General features: G+C 44.3%; 1 protein-coding gene across 1 annotated transcript; it reads left to right on the top strand.

Moving 5' to 3' along the window:
* The first annotated feature begins 18252 nt into the window (after positions 1-18252).
* LOC137360179 (probable G-protein coupled receptor 139) lies at positions 18253-19077 on the top strand. The gene has a single exon (XM_068025730.1). It carries the CDS (start codon positions 18253-18255, stop codon positions 19075-19077), a length of 825 nt encoding a protein of 274 aa, XP_067881831.1.
* The last annotated feature ends 4412 nt before the right edge of the window (positions 19078-23489 follow it).

Raw genomic sequence — 23489 nt, 5'->3', positions numbered from 1 at the left:
GGCTTAAATCCAGTAGCGGCAGGAAGATGCCCTTAAGCAGATAATAACCGGCCTCTAAAGGCCCTCAATTGACCTCTGGGCGGGAAGGCCTTTTCCACTCACAACCTGTTGCAGTGCGATGGAAAGATGACGGGCCATTCCTCTCCTGCCAGCCAGCGCACATATAGAGTGCACACGCCTCCTAGCCCAACTCTGGGAGTGGGGTGGCATTAAATCCAGGCCTAGGATTCATTACACTTCCCCCTGGGGAAAAATAATGCCTTATTGCAAGTAAGGATTTCGTTCAAACAGTTAGAAAATGCAATAAGTTCTTAATACTGTAAACATGTTTTACAAATAACTTATTGTGTACTGCAGAGGTGACACTTTCCTATGCAAACATAAACCACATACCATATTTTATTAACACCATTTACTATTAAGCTGCCAGTGGCTGCTCGCCTCGTCAATGTTCAAGTGCCCTCTTGTGTCGGTATCAAATGTCGCCGAGATGGAAAACTTCAACGTCAGTCGCCTCTGTGACAAAACTAAACTATGCGCCATAGACATACATGATCAACAGTTTGTGGATGACTGCAGTTTCATTGCCGCACTGCTCCAGCTTTCAAAGTCCCTCTTGGTGTCTTCAATTATACAAGGAGGGGACTTGAGTGTTCTTTAATGTTGTCAAAACAAAACTGATATATCAACGTATTTCTGGTTTCCCAAATATTCCATATCCGATATATGTTGAAGAAAATACTCTGGAATACGTTGAAAACTTCGCATAACTTGGCAGCTGCTTCTATCAAAAGGCCACCATTGATGGGGAGATCCAACACAGGATCAGCTGTGTCAGCTCAGCCATCTACAAACTCCAGTAGCGAGTGTTTGACAATATAGACTTCTGTAAGTCAACAAAGGTCCTAGTGCACAAACAGTTGTCTTCACAATACTCCTGTTCTGCAGTGAGACCTGAACTGTGTATCAGCGACACATTAAAGTGCTGGAGAAATTTCATCAGCAATGCCTCTGCTGCATACTTCAGATTAACGAGAAGGACCAGTCTCCATTTTGAAACTAGCTCCACAAGCATTCACAGAAATTGCCTTAAAACACAACTTCGATGGACAGGATACTCGGTTTGGATGGTCATAAACCGTCTCCCCCTCCAGGTCCTGTTTTCCCAATTCTCAAATGGCCAATGTTACAGGAAAGGACAAAGGAAATGTTTGCAAGACACTCTGAAGCTCTCTCTGAAGCACGGCAGCATTGACTTTGATGATGGGAGGAACTCAAAACGGTGACAACTTGCCCGTCATTCATTGAGTACAATCGCCCGAGTGAGGAGGCAGAGTGACAGGAGAGAAGAAAGGAAAATGAAGTAAATCGCAGACTCAGGATCTCACTGCCTCGTGTGAAGTCTGGTCCCATGTGCCCAAAGATCTGTGGGTCGAGAATCGGCCGTTCAGTCACATGAAGACCCATGGCAGCAACTTGTGAATCTGTTTAGACGTCATCCTTGAATCAAGGGACAGCCGACACTTTTAGAAAATTTAACAATAACAAAGTTAAGTTTAATATGATTCAGACTTGGTAAAATTCTCACATTTCAGAGCTTTCCTTCAGACTTACACCTTCTCTTTGGTGTTAGGGGGTAGGCGTTGGCATAGTGGTATTATCACTGGACAAGTAACCCAGAGACACAGGGCTTTTTCTCTGGGGACATGGGTTCGAATCCCACCACAGCAGAAGGTGAAATTTGAATTTAATTAATAAATCTGGAATTAAAAGCGAGTCTAATGATGGCCATGAAACCATTGTCGATTGTTGTAAAAACCCATCTGGTTCACTAATGTCCTTTAGGGAAGGAAATCTGCTGTCCTTTCCTGGTCTGGCCTACATGTGACACCAGACCCACAGCAATGTGGTTACCTCTTACATGCCCTCTGAAATGGCCCAGCAAGCCACTCAGTTGCACCTAACCGCTACGAAGTCAATAAAATGGAATGAAACTGGACGGACCACACGGCATCGACCTAGGCACCGGAAATGACAACGGCAAACCCAGCCCTGTCAACCCTGCAAAGTCATCCTTATTAACATCTGGGGGCTTGTCCCAATGTTGGGAGAGCTGTCCCACAGACTAGTCAAGCAACAACCTGACATCGTCATACTCACGGAATCATACCTGACAGACAATGTCCCAGACACTGCCATCACCATCCCCGGGTATGTCCTGTCCCACCGGCAGGCCAGACCCACCAGAGGTGGTAGCACAGTGGTATGCAGTAGGGAGGGAGTTGCCCTGTGAGTCCTCAACATCGACTCCGGACCCCATGAAGTCTCATGGCATCAGGTCAAACAAGGGCCAGATAACAACCAACAGCCCTCCCTCAGCTGATGACTCAGTGCTCCTCCATGTTGAACACCACTTGGAGGAAGCACTGAGGGTGGCAAGGGCACAAAATGTACTCTGGGTGGGGGACTTCAATGTCCATCACCAAGAGTGGCTCGGTAGCACCACTACTGACCGAGCTGGTCGAGTCCTAATGGACATAGCTGCCAGACTGGGTTTGCGGCAGGTGGTGGGGGAACCAACACGAGGGAAAAACATACTTGACCTCGTCCTCACCAATCTGCCTGCCGCAGATGCTTCTCTGCATGACAGTATTGGTAGGAGTGATCACCACACACTCCTTGTGGAGACGAAGTCCCGCCTTCACATTGAGGATACCGCCCATCGAGTTGTGCGGCATTACCACCGTGCTGAATAGGATAGATTTCGAACAGAAATGGCAATGCAAAACTGGGCATCCATGAGGTGCTGTAGGCTATCAGCAGCAGCAGAATAGTACTCAACCACAATCTGTAACCTCATGGCCCGGCATATCCCCCTCTCTATCATTACTGCCAAGCCAGGAGACAAACCCTAGTTCAATGAAGAGTGCAGGAGGCCACGCCAGGAGCAGCACCAGGCATACCTAAAAATGTGGTGTCAACCTGTTGAAGCTACAACCCTGGACTAATTGTATGCCTAACTGTGTAAGCAGCATGCGATAGACAGGCAAAGTGATCCCATAACCAACGGATCAAATCTAAGCTCTGCAGTCCTGCCACATCCAGCCGTGAATGCTGGTGGACAATTAAACAACTAACTGGAGGAGGTGGCTCCACACATATCCCCATCCTCAATGATAGGGGAGCCCAGCACATCAGTGCGAAAGATAAGGCTGAAGCATTTGCAACAATCTTCAGCCATAAGTGCCGAGTTGATGATCCATCTCCGCCTCCTCCTGAAGTCCCCAGCATCACAGATGCCAGACTTCAGCCAATTCGATTCACTCCGCTGGATATCAAGAAACAACTGACGGCACTGGATACTGCAAAAGCTATGGGCCCTGACAATATTCCGGCAATAGTACTGAAGACCTGTGCTCCAGAACTTTCTGCGCCCCTAGCCAAGCTGTTCCAGTACAGCTACAGCACTGGCAACTACCCTGCAATGTGGGAAATTGCCCAGGTATGTCCTGTACACAAAAAGCAGGACAAGTCCAACCCGGCCAATTACCACCCCATCAGCCTACTCTCAATCATCAGTACAGTGATGGAAGGTGTCATCAACAGGGCCATCAAGCGTCACTTGCTTAGCAATAACCTGCTCAGTGACGCTCAGTTTGGGTTCCGCCAAGTCCACTCAGCTCCTGACCTCATTACAGCCTTGGTTCAAACATGGACAAATGAGCTTACCCAAGAGGTAAGGTGAGAGTGACTGCCCTTGACATCAAGGCAGCATTTGACCGAGTATGGCATCAAGGAGCCCTAGCAAAACTGAGGTCAATGGGAAGCAGGGGGTAAACCCTCCGCTGGCTGGAATCATACCGAGTGCAAAGGAAGATGCTTGTCATTGTTGGAGGTCAATCATCTGAGCTCCAGGACATCATTGCAGGAGTTCCTCAGGGTAGCGTCCGAGGCCCAACCATCTTCAGCTGCTTCATCAATGACCTTCATCCAATCATAAGGGCAGAAGTGGGGATGTTTGCTGATGATTGCACAATGTTCAGCACCATTCGTTACTCCTCTGATACTGGAGCAGTCCGTGTAGAAATGCAGCAAGACATGGACAGTATCCAGGCTTGGGCTGATAAGTGGCAAGTAACATTCGCGCCACACAAGTGCCAGGCAATGACCTCTCCCTCAAGAGAAAATCTAAGGATCTCCCCTTGACAATCAACGGCATGACCATCGCTGAATCCCCCATTATCAACATCCTAGGAGTTACGATTGACCAGTAACTGAAGTGGAGTAGCCATATAAATACCGTAGTTGCAAGGTGTTCAGAGGCCATGGATCCTGCGGCGAGTAACTCACCTCCTGACTTCCCAAAGCCTGTCCACCATCTAGAAGGCACAATTCAGGAGTGTGATGGAATACTCTCCAGTTGCCTGGATGGGTGGAGCTCCAACAACACTCAAGAAGCTCGACACCATCCAGGACAAAGCAGCCCGCTTGATTGACACCCCATCTGCAAACATTCACCCCCTCCACCACCGACGCACAGTGGCAGCAGTGTGTACCATCTACAAGATGCACTGCAGCAATGCACCAAGGCTCCTTAGACAGCACCTTCCAAACCCGCGACCTCTACTACCTAGAAGGACAAGGGCAGCAAATACATGGGAACACCACCACCTGCAAGTTCCCCTCCAAGTCACACACCATCCTGACTTCGAACTATATCACCGTTCCTACACTGTCGCTGGGTCAAAATCCTGGAACTCCCTTCCTAACAGCACTGTGGGTGTACCTACCCCACATGGACTGCAGCGGTTCAAGAAAGCAGCTCACCACCACCTTCTCAAGGGGAATTAGGGATGGGCAATAAATGCTGGCCTGGCCAGTGACGCCTACATCCCATGAACGAATAAAAATAAAATTCTGGTCAGAGCATCAGCAATGACATTGCTGTTCCCTGGAACATGTACAATGTATCGTGTAAATGACTGTAACAATATTCTCCACTGAAACAAACTTACTTTCTTTGTTCTGCTTTTTCTATACAAAAACGAATGGGGCCTGATTCTTTTAAAGTAATATTTACCCGTGAATATTGGTTACATCTGCAGTAAACTGTTGGAAAGCCCGTACAAGATGAAACACTAATGAAATCCCAAAACAGAAGCTGGTGAAAATTGATTTAAATTCGATTAATTAATTGAATCAAATAAATAATAAAAAATCAATTTTGAATTGAAGGCTGTTCTCAGTAATGGTGCCATGAAAACTTATATCGGGTGTCGCAAAATCACACCTAGTTGACCAATGCCTTTCAGGGAAGGAAATATGCTTGTGTGCTTTACATGTGACTCCAGACCCACAGCAATACTGTCAATCCTTAACTGCCCTCTTAAATGGGCTCGCAGAAACTCAGTTGTCAAGGGCAATTAGAGATGGGCAGTAAATGCTGGCTCTGCCAAGGACGCCCACTTCCCAATCCTGCAACATCAACTATAATGCATTGAGGAAAGCAATCGTTACTTCGTTCTAGTCTTCTGAAGGGGATGAGTACACCTCCATAGTTTTCCTTTTGAAAAGAGTCTCCAGGAGTTTTTAAGATGATCTGGGCCAGTCCATAGTGTGACAGTTTCTCAAATGACACAATGTAAACTTCGACTCACTCTTCACTAAATTTGGGTACCAGGTATATGTACTTTGCCAAATCAAAGCTAAGAGGAATTTCCCATTTGTTAAACTCATCCTTCACCTCCAAATCACGTCCTTCAGCTTTGAGCCTTCCATTCTCAATTCAAGATTTAATGTAAATTAAACATGAACAACAATTAAAACATATTTCATGTTTGTCCATCTAAAAAAGTTGCACGTTAATTAGCATAAACAATAACAACAGTAACAATAATGAACAGGATTATCAACAAGATGGTGCCAAACTGTTCCACAGTACTAGAAAATAACGAATATTGTCGAATAGTTTTCCACGTCCTCACCTCCAAGATGCAGATATGGAAGCAGTGAATGAGTGTTTCAGTGTCAGATGGACTGAGGCAGTGCGAGAAGCTGGCAATGTTAGGCAGGCGGAAATTGGTATATTTTATGATCGAAGGGCTCTGAGATCTGAGGGTCAGCTCAGCAAACAACAGGATGAACTTTAAAAAATATACATTCAGCCTGATGCAGCAACTCATATGGGGAATGGAATAACCGAAATGAGCATGGAATTGTGGCGGTTTCTGAACCCGAGACACCACACTTGTCGTGTCTCCCACCCGCCCTCCTCCTCTAACCAAAAAAAAAAGGACTCGGTGGGGTGTTTATAAGGTAAGGCTTTTTCGATTTCTCTGGTTTTATTATGATTGGTAAAAACTTTTCGTTCCTTTTTCATTTAACTAAGTTAAGCTTAAGATTAAAAATGGCAGGAGATCTCAGACCCGTGTCATGCTCCTCTTGCTCAATGTGGGAGCTCAGGGACACGGCTGAGGTCCCTGACTCCTTCACGTGCAGGAAGTGTGTCCAAATGCAGCTCTTGTTAGACCGCATGACGGCTCTCGAGCTGCGGATGGACTCACTTTGGAGCATGCGCGATGCTGAGGAGGTCGTGGATAGCACGTTTAGTGAATTGGTCACACCGCAGATTAGGATTGCTGAGGGAGAAAGGGAATGGGTGACCAAAAGGCAGAGAAAGAGCAGGAAGGCAGCGCAGGAGTCCCCTGCGGTCATCTCCCTCCAAAACAAGTATACTGTTTTGGATACTGTTGGGGGAGATGGCTCACCAGGGGAAGACAGCAGTAGCCAGGTCCATGGCACCGTGGCTGGCTCTGCTGTTCAGAAGGGCGGGAAAAAGAGCGGAAGGGCTATAGTCGTAGGGGATTCGATTGTAAGGGGAGTAGATAGGCGGTTCTGTGGTCGAAAACGAGGCTCCCGAATGGTATGTTGCCTCCCAGGTGCACGGGTCAGGGATGTCTCAGATCGGCTGCAGAACATTCTAAAGGGGGAGGGTGAACAGCCAGTTGTCATTGTGCACATAGGCACTAATGATATAGGTAAAAAACGGGATGAGGTCCTACAAGCAGAGTTTAGGGAGTTAGGAGCCAAGTTAAAAAGTAGGACCTCAGAGGTAGTAATCTCAGGATTACTACCAGTGTCACGTGATAGTCAGAGTAAAAATGAAAGAATAGTCAGGATGAATGCGTGGCTTGAGAGATGGTGCAGGAAGGAGGGGTTCAGATTTTTGGGACATTGGGACCGGTTCTGGGGGAGGTGGGACTATTACAAATTGGACGGTCTACACCTGGGCCGGACTGGAACCAATGTCCTTGGAGGTGCTTTTGCTAACGCTGTTGGGGAGGGTTTAAACGAATGTGGCAGGGGGATGGGAACCAATTGAGGTCAGTGAACAGTAAGGAGGTAGTAACAAAAGCCTGTAAGGAACTAGATAATGAAGTCAGTGTGACTAAGGGGAAGAACAGGCAGGGAGCAGATGATGAATATAAAGGGACTGGTGGTCTGAGGTGCATTTGTTTTAATGCAAGAAGTGTAGTAGGTAAGGCAGATGAACTTAGGGCTTGGATTAGTACCTGGGAGTATGATGTTATTGCTATTACTGAGACTTGGTTGAGGGAAGGGCATGATTGGCAACTAAATATCCCAGGATATCGATGCTTCAGGCGGGATAGAGAGGGAGGTAAAAGGGGTGGAGGAGTTGCATTACTGGTCAAAGAGGATATCACAGCTGTGCTGAAGGAGGGCACTATGGAGGACTCGAGCAGTGAGGCAATATGGACAGAACTCAGAAATAGGAAGGGTGCGGTAACAATGTTGGGGCTGTACTACAGGCCTCCCAACAGCGAGCGTGAGATAGAGGTACAAATATGTCGACAGATTATGGAAAGATGTAGGAGCAACAGGGTGGTGGTGATAGGAGATTTTAATTTTCCCAGCATTGACTGCGATTCGCTTAGTGTTAGAGGTCCAGATGGAGCAGAATTTGTAAGGAGCATCCAGGAAGGTTTTCTAGAGCAGTATGTAAATAGTCCAACTCGGGAAGGGGCCATACTGGACCTGGTGTTGGGGAATGAGCCCGGCCAGGTTGTTGAAGTTTCAGTAGGGGACTACTTTGGGAATAGTGATCACAATTCCGTAAGCTTTAAAATACTCATGGACAAAGACGAGAGTGGTCCTAAAGGAAGAGTGCTAAATTGGGGGAAGGCCAGCGATACCAAAATTCGGCAGGAGCTGGGAAATGTAAATTGGGAGCAGCTGTTTGAAGGTAAATCCACATGTGATATGTGGGAGGCTTTTAAAGAGAGGTTGATTAGCGTTCAGGAGAGACATGTTCCTGTGAAAATGAGGGATAGAAATGGCAAGATTAGGGAACCATGGATGACAGGTGAAATTGTGAGACTAGCTAAGAGGAAAAAGGAAGCATACATAAGGTGTAGGCGGCTGATGAAAGACGAAGCTTTGAAAGAATATCGGGAATGTAGGACCAATCTGAAACGAGGAATTAAGAGGGCTAAAAGGGGTCATGAAATATCTTTAGCAAACAGGGTTAAGGAAAATCCCAAAGCCTTTTATTCATATATAAGGAGAAAGAGGGTAACTAGAGAAAGGATTTGCCCACTAAAGGACAAAGGAGGAATGTTATGCTTGGACTCAGAGAAAATGGGTGAGATTCTAAACGAGTACTTTGCATCGGTATTCACCGAGGAGAGGGACATGACGGATGTTGAGGTTAGGAACAGATGTTTGATTACTCTAGGTCAAGTCGGCATAAGGAGGGAGGAAGTGTTGGGTATTCTAAAGGGCATTAAGGTGGACAAGTCCCCAGGTCCGGATGGGATCTATCCCAGGTTACTGATGGAAGCGAGAGAGGAAATAGCTGGGGCCTTAACAGATATCTTTGCAGCATCCTTAAACACAGGTGAGGTCCCGGAGGACTGGAGAATTGCTAATGTTGTCCCCTTGTTTAAGAAGGGTAGCAGGGATAATCCAGGTAATTATAGACCGGTGAGCCTGACGTCAGTGGTAGGGAAGCTGCTGGAGAAGATACTGAGGGATAGGATCTATTCCCATTTGGAAGAAAATGGGCTCATCAGTGATAGGCAACATGGTTTTGTGCAGGGAAGGTCATGTCTTACCAACTTAATAGAATTCTTTGAGGAAGTGACAAAGTTGATTGATGAGGGAAGGGCTGTCGATGTCATATACATGGACTTCAGTAAGGCGTTTGATAAGGTTCCCCATGGCAGGCTGTTGGAGAAAGTGAAGGCGCTTGGGGTCCAAGGTGTACTAGCTAGATGGATAAAGAACTGGCTCGGCAACAGGAGACAGAGAGTAGCAGTAGAAGGGAGCTTCTCAAAATGGAGACGTGTGACCAGTGGTGTTCCACAGGGATCCGTGCTGGGACCACTGGTGTTTGTGATATACATTAATGATTTGGAGGAAAGTATAGGTGGACTGATTAACAAGTTTGCAGACGACACTAAGATTGGTGGAGTAGCAGATAGTGAAGGGGACTGTCAGAGAATACAGCAGAATATAGATAGATTAGAGAGTTGGGCAGAGAAATGGCAGATGGAGTTCAATCAGGGCAAATGCGAGGTGATGCATTTTGGAAGATCCAATTCAAGAGTGAACTATACAGTAAATGGAAAAGTCCTGGGGAAAATTGATGTCCAGAGAAATTTGGGTGTTCAGGTCCACTGTTCCCTGAAGGTGGCAACGCAGGTATATAGAGTGGTCAAGAAGGCATACGGCATGCTTTCCTTCATCGGACGGGGCATTGAGTACAAGAGTTGGCAGGTCATGTTACAGTTGTATCGGGCTTTGGTTCGGCCACATTTGGAATACTGCGTACAGTTCTGGTCGCCACATTATCAAAAGGATGTGGATGCTTTGGAGAGGGTGCAGAGGAGGTTCACCAGGATGTTGCCTGGTATGGAGGGCGCTAGCTATGAAGAGAGGTTGAGTAGATTAGGATTATTTTCATTAGAAAGACGGAGGTTGAGGGGGGACCTGATTGAGGTGTACAAAATCATGAGAGGTATAGACAGGGTGGACAGCAAGAGGCTTTTTCCCAGAGTGGGGGTTTCAATTACTAGAGGTCACGAGTTTAAAGTGAAAGGGGAAATGTTTAGGGGGGATATGCGTGGAAAGTTCTTTACGCAGAGGGTGGTGGGCATCTGGAACGCGTTGCCAGCGGAGGTGGTAGACGCGGGCACGATAGAGTCTTTTAAGATGTATCTAGACAGATACATGAATGGGCAGGAAGAAAAGAGATACAGAACCTTAGAAAATAGGCGACATGTTTGGAGAGAGGATCTGGATCGGCGCAGGCTTTGAGGGCCGAAGGGCCTGTTCCTGTGCTGTAATTATCTTTGTTCTTTGTTCTTATTTCTTTACTTGGATAAAATTGCACCTCCTGCTTAACATACAGTTGGAGTCTGGTCACACAGAGGCAGTGGATGGTCGAGAGAGATGGACGAGAGCTGGACCAAGGTATTATCAGCACACATGTGGAAGCTGACCCCTTGTCTGTAGGTGCTGTTGACATTGGGAAGCATGTAGATGTGGAAGAGGAGGAGGCAAAGTCGTAAATTCAGGCACAGGCAGATTAATCGTGCTGGAAGGTGGAGGGAATCCATTGCGGGAGAATGTGTGACTATTATCTTATTGATAAGACAAGAACCAAGAAAAGTCAGTCCCACCAAAAGTGTCCAGTGCCAGAGGAATGGAGAGATCATGGGCGAGGTTTGATGCAGGTTTGGAGGAATGGGTGGAGATGGTGAATTTAGAGACCACCGTCAGGTTTTAAGCTGAGGACGAGAATTTCACATTTAAGCCGTTGAGCAATTTGAAAGCTAATGCGGGTCAGTGAAAACCATTGCGTTGTGCGAGTTGCTGGACCTTTTGGGGAATGGAGATGCACGGTAGAGTTTTTGATTGAAGGAAGGAGGAGGTTGTTTTGCCAGTGAGGAGTGAATTGGAGTAATATTGTCAGGAAGTGGCCCAGTTCTTATTTTACGGGAGGCTTTAGCCACTGTAGAATGAACTGATAAACATTTGGAATAAAATAACAGAGAGGAATGTCAATGGAGCATGCTCAGAGTCTGTCCCCTAATATCACCCATAATAAGTTCTCAGCTGTAATCCTGAACATGGATTTAACTGTCCTCGTGTCAAAGTTTACATTTTAACTACTTGTGTCCGTGGATTCAGTGAATACTGTGGAGAAATCCGTCGCATTTATACATGAATCATTAGGAGCGAACATTGTCATTACAATTACATGAAGCCTGCATGTGAAGCCGCTCATTATTGTGGGATCTGTCTTGTATGCTTACATGTTACAGCCTTATCCCCAAGAGAGGTCTGATTAAGATATTTTGCTGGTCTTAGATATATTTATTTTGTATGCACCATTTTAATTACATCACAGACAAGGCAGCTGATGTTATGTGCTTGTTCAAGTGATTGTCACTAATAGCAATGATCATGGGTATATCCATGCCTGTAGAGACTTGTCCCCTCTACAAATCAGGGCCTATTAGTATGTACCAGCTCCGAGTGACTACCAGAGCTATGAGATTCAGAGCAACATCAGTTGTTGCTTCTCACAGAAATGGTATATCCAGTAATATATCAGATTGAGGATATTTACTTTCCAGTTCTTGCGGCCATTGGAGTTCCCGGTAAGCTGCTGTCTCCAGTTGTTAATGTTGCAAAACAATATTAAATCGACTGCTATATTTGATAACGTTTTCCTTGCTGAATGTTTTACACAGTCGTCTGTTCAGTTCGGTCAGTTCAATGATGCGCTGTCTGAAGGTTCTGCAAATGTTGTGCTGTGGCACAAGCATAATGACTGTGATTATCGTGTTCATCAAATCCTTGCTTTAGTATTGGATTATTCACTGTACTGAATGCATTGCCCATTGTTAGAATGGTCTTTGGATTCTAAATGTTCGGGCTTGTCTGAGTTCCTTTATCTGTAATGATTTTTGTTGATCTATCCCTGAGAATGTGATCAGATTAATATTTCAAATGGATGTATTGGGATCAGGTGCTCGGGCTAAGTACGTAAGAATATAAGCAATAGGAACAGGCGTAGGCCATTTGGCCCCTCGATCCTGCTCCACAATACATTAAGAGGATTTGTAATTTGACTTCAGTCTCAAAACCATTTTCTCGCTTGTTCTCCATAACTATTGACTAGCCTATAGTTCAACAATATCTCCATCTTAACCTTGAATATAATCAATGACTCCGCCTGCGCAGCTCTCTGGGGTCGAGAATTCCAAAGATTCATGACTCTCACAGAAAATAAATTCCTCCTCAGCTCCACCTGAAATGTGTACCTTTTCCCCCCTTCGTTCTCGATTCCCCCTCGAGGGGCAACATCTGCCTGTGAAGCTTCCTCAGAATTGTATATTTCAATATTTGTTTCATACTTCTAAACTCTGAAGTATATTGGCTGAAACTGTTCAACTTTTCCTCACAAGAAAGCCCCGAGAACACCAGGGGCCTTCGGACTGAAGCTTCTCTCAAATTCCCTCAATGCATGTATATTCCCTACCACTGACGTAAGCTCACTGGCCTTTAATTTCCTGGATTATCCTTGCTTCCCTTTTTAAGCAAAGGCACAACATTGGCTATTCTCCAGTCCTCTGGGACCTCACATGTAGCCAATGAGGACACTAAGATTTCTGTCAAGACCCCAGCAATTTCTTCCCTTGCCTCCCTCAGTATTCTGGGGTAGATCCCATCAGCCCCTGAGGACTTATGTACCTTAATGCTTTGCAAGACACCCAACACCTCCTCCTTTTTGATGATGAGATGACTGAGACTATCTACACTCCCTCCCTCAGGCTCATCATCCACCAAGTCCTTCTTTTTGGTGAATACTGATGCAAAGTACTCATTTAGTACTTCACCCATTTCCTCTGGCTCCACACATAGATTCCCTTCTGTGTCCTTGAGTGGGCCAACCCTTTCCCTGGTTACCCTGTTGCTCTTTATATACGTATAAAAAGCCTTGGGATTTTCCTTAATCCTTTTTGCCAATGACTTTTCATGACCCCTTTTAGCCCTCCTAACTCCTTGTTTAAGTTCCTTCCTACTGTCTTTATATTCCTCAAGGGATTCGTCTGTTCTTAGCCTTCCACCCATTACGAATGCTTTCTTTTTCTTTTTGTCTAGTCTCACAATATCCCGCGTTCTCCAAGGTTCCCGAAACTTGCCAAACATATCCTTCTTCTTCACAGGAACATGCTGGTCCTGAACTCTAATCAACTGACGTTTGAAAGACTCCCACATGTCAGATGTTGATTTGCCCTCAAACAGCCGTCCCCAATCTACTTTCTTCAGTTCCTGCCTGACATTGTTATAATTAGCCTTCCCCCAATTTAGCACCTTCACCTGAGGACTACTCTTATCCTTATGCACAGGTACCTTAAAACGTATGGAATTTTGGTGACTGTTCCCGAAATGTTCCCCTACTGAAACCTCGACCAGCTGTCCAGACTCATTCCCCAATACCAGGTCCAGTATGGCCGCATCCCTAGTTGGACTATCTACATATTGTTTCAAGAAGCCCTCCTGGATTGTCCTTACAAATTCTGCCCCATACAAACCCCTAGCACTAAGTGAGTCCCAGTCAGTATAGGGGAATTTAAAATCACCCACCACTACAACTCTGTTACCTTTACATCTTTCCAAAATCTGTCTACATATTTGCTCCTCTACCAGCCGCTGGCTGTTGGGAGGCCTGTTGTAAACCCCCAACATCGTGACTGCACGCTTCCTATTCCTGAGCTCCACCCACATTGCCTCGCTGCATGACCCCTCCGAGGTGTCCTCCCGCAGTACAGCTGTGATATTCTCCTTAACCAGTAATGCAACGCCCCCACCCCTTATCCATCCCCCTCTATCCCGCCTGAAGCTTCTAAATCCTGGAACATTTATCTGCCAATCCTGTTCTTCCCTCAACCATTGTCGATAGATTTAATCCTGTGCTGACCAAACTGACGTATGAAGAGTGATTGAGTCGGTTGGGCTTATATGCGCTGGAGTTCAAAGAGTGAGGGGGGCTCTCATAGAAACCTATAAAATTCTAACAGGACTTGACAGGGTAGATGCAGGAAGAATGTTCCCGGTGTTGGGGGAGTCCAGAATACGGGGAATAGGCTAAGGATACGGGGTAAGCCTTTCAGGACTGTGATGAGGAGAAATGTCTTCACCCAGAGAGTGGCGAGCCTGTGGAATTCGCTACCTCAGAAATCAGCTGAGGCCAAAACATTATATGTCTTCGGTAAAGGGTTAGATATAGCTCTTGGAGCGAAAGGGATCAAAGGATATGGGGTGAAAGCGGGAACAGGTTACTGAGTTGGATCATCAGCCATGCTCATAATGAATGGCGGAACAGGCTCGAAGGGAATAATGGCATACTTCCGCTCCTGTTTTCTTTGTTTCTATCTGTCAGTGCCAGTTGTGGGAATGAGGGTCCACCCTACTTGGGTATATCAATGTCCTAGTGTAATTGTGGGATGAACATACGATGAGGTTAAACAACTATCAGTATCTGTACATGCATTTGTTTATTCACAACATGTAAACTAATTATACTTTTGATCTCTGGAGTTCCGTGAGAAAGAGAGGGAGAGCCAGACAGGAGAGGCTGTGGTGAGCCAGCCACGAGATGTCTTTCCAGTCCAGGAGCATTCTGAGATCAAACTGTACAATTCAGAAAATCCAGGTTGCCAAGCAGATTATGTGACCAGCTGGTTTGGCCACGTCCGTTTGTGTATTCGGCCAACTTCGCAGTCAACCTGGAATGTCTCTTGCACACCATACCCTAGTGCTCAAAGTCCATTTTAAGATAAATGGATAAGGGAAGTAACACTTTTGTCCCTCCAAGCACTGTCTGTTAGTATGCAAATGTTTTTCCAGCCAAATGTCTGCAGATTTTTTAAGTCCTTTCTTCACTCCAGTAACAGTTTGAAATCAATGTTCATATGATAGAATTAATATGCCTCATTCTTGGCAGGTGGCGGTCTGCATGACAATAGATTCTTAATTGTGAGAAGCCAGGATCTGGGGACAACCTGAGAGGTTTGCATGTAAAATACATATTTCACTCGATTTCAAATTAAAATTTCAAAACTGAGGTTGATAGATTTTTTGAGGCAACCATATTAAGAATTAAGGGTTCAATGCAGTCGAATAAATTCATAGGGATAGATGAGATTTTGATGCTTTGAAATGCAAGGAAGGAAAAAGTAAACTGGAGGTGTTGGGATTCTCCGTGCAATGTAGGTCAGCAAATAGAGCAGTGTTTCACTCAAAGGAACCTAGTATGAGATAGGACAAAAACAGCAGAGTGTTGGATCCACAAGTGAATGGAAGGTGGAGGATTGTCCGTCAGCCAGGTGACCATTGGTACATTCGAGTGTGGATGAGACAAAAGCATAGATGTACGTTTCAATATCTGATGGACTGACGCAAGAGTGGAACAAAGAGTGGTGATGCTATGATGTGGTAGGAGGGGATAACTGTTGCAGCTTGACACATGGTGTTACGAACGTGACTCTGTTTTGTTAAATATATATATATGTATATACATATTTTCTTTTAAAAGGAATTCATCGTTAAGCTAAAAAATGTTGCGTCAGAATTTTTATTTTTAATCAGGAAGTCTAAGGAAGCCGGATTGACAACAGTGTTATTGTTTGTCACATGGCTTGTGTTAAAGACGAGCAGAAGCCTTTACAATAGAGTTAGAAAAGTGACAAGCACTACTTGGAAGGGACAAGCCCAGTAGTAACAGAGAACATCTGGCGGGGCAGAAAACTAGTTGTCAGTCACAGTGTGTGTGTGATATCTTCTGGAAGGAGACAGAAGTCAAGTTTGCTCAAAAGAAGGAGAGAATTTCAAGGACGAATGGAAGACCACAAGGTAGATCGTTTTCTTGCAATTCCCAAAACGACTCTGCAAAGTTCAACGCATCAATTTTTCTTGCTTCCTTTATTTCAAGAAGGCGCGCTAAATTATCTTTCAACGCTGCCTGAAGAGAACGAATTCTAGAAGATCCTAAAAATCTTGCCTGTGTGTGCTCGGAGGTTGGACTTTGCGCCAGTTTTATTTATGCAACACTGAAACAGGCCCTTCGGCCCACCGAATCTGTGCCGACCAAGAACCACCCATTTATACTAACCCGACAGTAATCCCATATTTCCTACCACCTGACTGCTCTTGGAGCAATTTATAACGGCCAATTTATCTATCACTTGTAAGTCTTTGACAATGGGAAGAAACCAGAGTACCCGGCTAAAACCCACGCAGTCACAGGGAGAACTTGCAAACTCCACACACGCAGTACCTAGAATTGAACCCGGGTCCCCGGAACTGTGCGGCTGCGGCGCTAACCACTGCGCCACTGTGCTGCCCCGTTTATTGTACTGTGTCTCATCTGCTTTTTATTTTCAAGGGTGGGCAAGTGATCTGCCCGAGTGTGTTTTTCTTTTGATTCGAATAGAGATCTGATCTAAAAATCTCATATATATATTTTTATATTGTGTGTGCGTGCGGAAGAGTTAAGGTAGAAAACGGGACTTACTAAAAATTTAATGTTGGATCTTTTTTAAATGATCTATGTAATATTGTTTAACTTCATTACGAGTTAGGACTGGTTCTATAATAAACTGTTAATTTTGTTGTTCGGTAAAGAAATATAGTTAGCGTGTTCTATTCTGCGGACGATAGTTGACTGTCAGTAAATGGGAAAATTTAAAGAATATGTTGTTACCTATGGAGAGGTGGGACTGAATTAACAGTGCAAGCCTCCAATCTCGGTCGTAACAATGAGTATGAAGCATAACTTGGGGTCAGAATATGTACGAAGGGTCACTCCGAGACAGCAGCCTTCATGTGGATTGGAATTGGTACTTGGGATACAGATTCTGGATCGGAATAAGGTTGATGGAATGAGTGCTGCCAATGTTAGATGAACGAAAATTGTAACCCATACAGAGACATTGTGTTGGATAAGTAAATAAACGCAAACTACTGCAGATGCTGGAAATCTGAAATAAAAACAGAAATTGTTGTAAATATACAACAGATCTGTCAGCATCTGGGGAGTGAGAAATAAAGTTAACTTTTCAGGTCCGTGACCTTTCATCAGAACTTTCTGTGTTGTGCTCATGCTGGATTGTGGAGGTTGGTTTATCTGAGTAATCATGTTGAATGAACATGTGGAGGCTTGCATAATCTGGAGAAGCGATTGGAGCGCATACGAACTGTGGATAGATAAAGTTGACTGAGAGCAAAAGCAAGCAAGAAGGAATAGGGAGAATGAAACAGAGACAGACAGAGAGAGAGACGTGAGAACGAGAAAGAGAAAAGCCATAGTGTGAATATTTCACAAGGATGAACTGCGGAACTTTCTAGAACGATTACAGTGAAACTGTGAATTGAAGGTATGATGAGCATTTTGCCAGATTGGGTGAGTGTTACTGCTGGACTCGCTCCCTATGTGTTTAATCCCGTCATATCCTCAACCTCTTTTAGTGAATGCTCCTCTTCATTATATCTGAACTGAGTAAGTAACTAAGTGGAAACAGTTATTTACTGACTGCATTCTTTGCTTCACTTAGTTCACTTTCCAAACCCTTCAGGACCTGCCTCCCTTCCAGTAGCCAAATGACCTTTTCTCTCTCTCCCTCCAATCCACACACTTGCTCCGCCTCCATCGACCTCTTCCTCCGGATCTGAAGTCTCAAACACACCACAGCGGCTCTCGACCTTTTCACGTTTTGAGATAGCCCCTGCTGGCTCTCTTAACTGTTAAGGCAAAAACATTCTCCCCTTCCCCTCCACTATCTCGGCTACTAGTCTGCAGGCCAAACTGGGTTTAAACCATTGGATTCCATGTTTGAAAACGCCCATCTCCCTTCCACACTGGCACGGCGGCCTGACTGTATCTGGTGATCATTTTATTTCACCTTTATTTTTACAAATCAATTTCCCAATCAATAATTTAGAATTGTGTTCTAACCAGTCTCTTCAGAAAGTTCTCAATGCTGCAACAAAGCTGTAAATGTCACACTGGATCCTGTCAAACTGCTGTTTTAGTTTGAGGTCTGATCAGTAATTTCTCTGCTTTCCTTTCTATCTCTTTCAGTTAACCTGGTGGCGATTCTGATCCTGTCCCGAGGAAAGTGTGGTCTCTCCAAATGTATCACTCGCTACCTGGTGGGAATGGCAGTGGCTGATCTCCTGGTCGTTATCACAGATCCCATATTGAGGCAGATTCCTTCGATTTATTTCCCAGATTCATTCCTGTCCATTACTCCCATCTGTAGTTCAGTTAGTTTCCTGGTTTTTGCAATCACAATGGTTTCTGTCTGGCTGACAGTCGCTTTCACCTTTGATCGATTTGTAACCATTTGTTGTGAGAAGCTGAAGACAAAATATTGCACTGAGAGAACAGTGGCTGTGGTTATCGGAACAGTGAGCGTGCTGTGCACTTTCGAAAGTGTTCCCTGGTACTTTACGATTGAACCTATGTATATAATTGATAATGTTCCCTGGTACTGTATCCTGAAACAGAGCTTCCATACTTCCCCCACATGGAACGCCTTTGAGCTGTTTCACCGCATTTTAATTCCTTGTGTCCCGTTCTTTCTGATTTTGCTGCTCAATGTTCTGATGGTCAGACGTATTTTAGCGGCCAGTAGAGGTCGCAGGAGACTCCGGTGCCTCGGCAACGGAGAGAATCACAATGACCCAGAGATGGAGAATCGAAAGAAATCCATCATTTTACTGTTCAGTATATCTGGCAGTTTTATACTGTTATGGGTGACGCAGGTTGTATTTTACATCTATCAGCGAATTACAAAACTATATCCTACCTCCATCAATGACCCTCTTGAAATCACAGAATACACAGCAGGAATGCTGCAGCTTCTCTGTTCCTGCACCAACACGTGTATTTACGCTGTGACCCAGACTAAATTCAGAGAGGAGCTGAGGAAGGTCGTGAAATACCCACTCAATCTAATAGTTAAATTAGTTAACTCATAGAAAAAGTTAATGTTTTCAAATTCTAGCACTAAAATCCATTCCAGAGTCTACAGCCTAAACTCACTACAGGGTGGTAAATGTTCTATTCACAGTAATGAACTCTAAAGTGATTGTAAACTTGATTTTGTAATATTTTATTAAACATCGGACCTAATGAGGCTGGCTATCATTGCAGAAGATACATGAATTGTTTCTCAAAAATGACGGTGCAGAAGAGCACAGCTGGACATGAACTGAAGCAGCTCTCAATCAAAGGAGCTTCTGTTGGCTTGATGACAGAGTGACAGGGTGGTGTACTGGTAATGTCACTGAGCTAAGAATCCTGAGGCCCATGCTAATAACTTGGGAACACGGGTTAAAATCATCCCATAGCCGCTGATGGAATTCAAATTCAAGTAATTCATAAAATTCTGGTATTGAAAGCTGGTCTCAGTAATAGTGAAATGGAATGAAAAGTGAAATACTCGAACAATTTAATTACGGAAGAGACCTGGCCTAGCTGTGTCTCTATTTACACACAAGAGAGAGACACAGGTACAGGGAGAGTTGAAGGGAGGGCCAGAGGGAGAGAGGGAGAAATAGAGAGAGGCAGAGTTAGAAAGAGCGGCAGAGATAGGAATAGAGATACTGAAACAGAGAAAGGTGGAGAGGGACAGAAATGAGAAAGGAAAAGACAGAGGGAGGATGAGACAAGTTGTAACAATCAGTAACATCCCCATTCTCTGTCCAGTCCTTTGTTGGAGAGCAAATTGGAGGGTTTTAGGGGCGGATACCTTTCGTAAATCGAAATATTCTTCTCTCACACTCTGTCACTTTGTCCATCTGTATCGGTGTGTGTATCTATGCCTGTTTCTCTCTCCTGTCTCAGAACCTCAGTAAAACTCCACCTACATCTGTTAGCCATTTTAACCTGACTGCTTTTGGTGACACTACAGCTGCAGAGGGTGCACTTCCTTATGCAGGATGGTAAGAAACCTGTTTCCCGCTATTTAACAGCATATTCTGTATGCTTTGTGTAATGTAATTGATTAATCCACAGTAATCAATCAAATCTGACATTCATCACTGCTTGACGGTCTCTCGGTTTACTTTCCTTCCAGGGCTGATTAAAAGCACTGAAATGACTGTCGAGGGAAATTCCAGTTTACCTCAGTGTTTTGAAATTATCAAATCCTGATCCTATCCCTAGCAAAGTAGATTATATTACGGGACGCTACAAATGTTGTTGCACTCAGTACGAACGATACCTTAATGTTGCATTAGGATGATATAATCTCTTTTTAGATAACTGTCAGCCTACAGGGGAAAGAAAACTCACTGGGTAACCATTCTGAACAAACACTAAAGTATTCCAGAAAGTGAGGCGCAGAAATTCAACACAAGATTCGTTTTCTGAGTCTCGCTGGTCTGGACTGATTTTCTGATGGGAGGCATCAGCCTAGATTTTGTGCTCTGCCCTGAACCCACTATGGTGTAACTCAGAGTCAAGATTACTACCCACTGAGCCACAGCTGGCTCCAATGTTCCGTTGACAATGTAATTGTTTTGTGCTGCCTGGTTTTTTGCCCTGTGCGTGGTCCCTTTAAGTTTTTAATGAATTTTTGAAGACGTATGTAAGTTATCACAGAACAGGACCTGAGTGGTACCTTCCAAGCTGCTGCACACAGCTTTGCAGAAACATTGACCGACACTGTCCATCCCAGTCTCTTTCTTGTTCTCTCTGGTACTCTCTCCCCATTGCTATCCTTCCCTCTCGCCGTTACTGTCTCTCTGCATCTATCTCTGTCTTCCTCTTTGTTGCTCTCTCCATCAGGATGGAGGAGGAGAAAGAGAGACATATATAGAGGCAACTGTATCTAACCCCACATGGTACCTGCCCTGGGAGTGTTTGATAGAACAGAGAAGACAATGATTTGCTTTGTAGCTCGATCCATTCCATACCTCTCTGTCTCACTACCTCTCTTTCCTCTTTGAAGATACTCATTAAAACCAAATTCTTCGACCACGTTTATGGTCACCTAGCCTAATACCGCCTTACCTAGCTCGGTGCCAATTATTTATTTAGAGTCATAGAGTCGTACAGTATAGAAACAGGCCATTCGGCCCACCGCATCCATGCCGACCATAACCCCACCTGCCTGCATTAATTCCATATCCCTCTATGCCTTGCTCATTCAAGTACCTGTCCAGATGCCTCTTAAATGTTGCTACCCTTCCTGCCTCCATCACCTCCTCAGGCAGCTCATTCCAGATACCCGCTACTCTTTTGTGTGAAAAAATTACCCCTATTTCCCCATTAAACTTCCTCCCTCTCACCTTAAATCCATGTCCTCAAGTTTTCGTCACCCCTATCATGTGAAACAGACTCTGGCTATCTACCCTATCTATGTGTTGGAGAAAATCCAGATTGTGCCCAATTGTTGAACAAATTCTCCAGACTCAGATGTTGAGAATCAAACACTTTATTGCATGATATCATGGGGCAAAACACCTTACCTAAATGCGGTTCAGTGCTACTCCCAAAGAGCTACAGATCGCCGTGGACTTATATAGTATAAAAAAGGCAGAGCTAACAATTTCACAATTAGATAAGCACTCACAAGACTGCCTACGTAACGGTGCACCATGCAGGGTCCGAGGTCAGCAAAACATCAGTTTCAGCAATAACAAGCTAGTTCCTTAATTCAATGCCCACTCCAGACACAATATCTGGCCGTAACGTCTGATTGTGGTTAGCTGCTCTGTCTACAATTTATGACCGTTGGTTGTGGTTAGATCATCTACAAGCTGTGTCCTGTTTTTCTGCTTCTACAAAGTTAAGTAATAATTAGCAAAGCTAAGAAAATTTCTCCAACAATCCCTCCTTTTATCATACCATGATAACACAATATCATCGTATGTGGAGGGGAGAGGTATTTAAAGTAGTAATTGAAGCATAATATCTTTCCTGCCATTGAGCTGTACCAGCCGCAAGGCCAAGCTAGCAATACATGATTGATTAATCTCAGCTTAAATGTCCCCATAAATTCTGTTCTTAAAATTCTAAAATTCTGTTCTCACAGTCCCCTCTTGACTCTTCTACAACCCTTTTAAGAATCCTTCCCTTGATCCCACCTAGGTGCCTTTAATGGTCTCTATTTGTCTAGAAACAGCCTTCAACACCCAGAGGGGTCGCATTCAATACGTCGCCTGCTTATATCACAAGGGGGCAGCGGGAATTTTGTAAAGGCATAAGTTTTGCAGGGGCTTCAAATACTTGCTTACAACATAAAAGGTGGTACACTTGTACAATTAAAAATTCATTTAAACATCACTGTTACATAACCGATTGTATAAACATAATACAATTTCATAAAGTACATTGATCATTCATTTGCTCACTTTAAGTTTATATGAAAAGGTTATGCAATTACCCCTTTTTATGGCATAACTAATTGTCCCTCCTTTTACAGAGCAAGTTCAAACACTAATTGCTTTTCGGGTAGCTGTCCAACCTGTGTTCATATATCCTCTTGCATTGCCTAATTAATTTCTTAAGTTGCCAAATTAAGTATGTCACATCTAACACCATGATACCCAAAACCACTATCAGGACATGGGAGATAATTCTAAACCAGGGGTGTATCTGCACGTCTGACCCCCTGTTCCAGAAGTCCTCCTTCCAGGTAGAATCGTTTATCTTGTCAATCTCATCTTGTAGCATCTTCGACTGTTGTTCCAGCTTGCAATGGCTTCCAGCTGCTGTCTCTCTTTACCCAAGCGTGCGAGCAATGGCTGAATAGTATATTCATATTCTCTGAGGTAATTTGTCAATTCCTCCTTAATACTTTCTGTCACAGTTTTCGTTTCTGTCTTTTGTTCATGTATCTGTACCAACTCCATCTTCCCTACTCGGATTGGTATTTGTGGGTTGAACCAAAATGTACTGTTGCTCACCGGACAAGTCCGTTTATGTCCATACTGGTACTCCTTCGCTGTGGTGGTTAAGCAATATCTCCCCTTTCCCATATAGGTCACATGGGTTAGTCTTGACAATGCTTTCCTAGTCTTAATGGTGCAATTTACAGTGGTATTAAATCCACATTTTGATTCTGCCGTTTTATATATAGGATGAGGACATATGATCACCTGGTTTTCCAGACTACACTCAGACAATGGACAATGTTGTTCCAATTACCTCTTTTCCAATTTCCACAACATATGGTAAAATATCATTGTATTTTATGTAATATTTTCCCCTTATCACTCCTATATTTTCTACTTCATGTAATTGTATCCCTAACTTATATCTCAGAATTACAGGTATTTCCAACACTACTACAATACTCATAGATCCGGTATTTACACATTCCTGACATTTCCATACCTTAAGTTTTCTGAGTTGGCACCTGATAATTTTATCATTTGTGTCA

Source organism: Heterodontus francisci, unplaced genomic scaffold, assembly GCF_036365525.1.
Source record: "Heterodontus francisci isolate sHetFra1 unplaced genomic scaffold, sHetFra1.hap1 HAP1_SCAFFOLD_888, whole genome shotgun sequence".
Taxonomy (NCBI): Eukaryota; Metazoa; Chordata; class Chondrichthyes; order Heterodontiformes; family Heterodontidae; genus Heterodontus; species Heterodontus francisci.
Note: the sequence above shows the minus strand (reverse complement) of the source record. Positions and strands in the feature narration are given on the sequence as shown.

Coding starts and splice junctions, on each gene's coding strand:
- LOC137360179 (XM_068025730.1), top strand. CDS start 18,253: ATGGCAGTGGCTGATCTCCTGGTCGTTATCACAGATCCCATATTGAGG.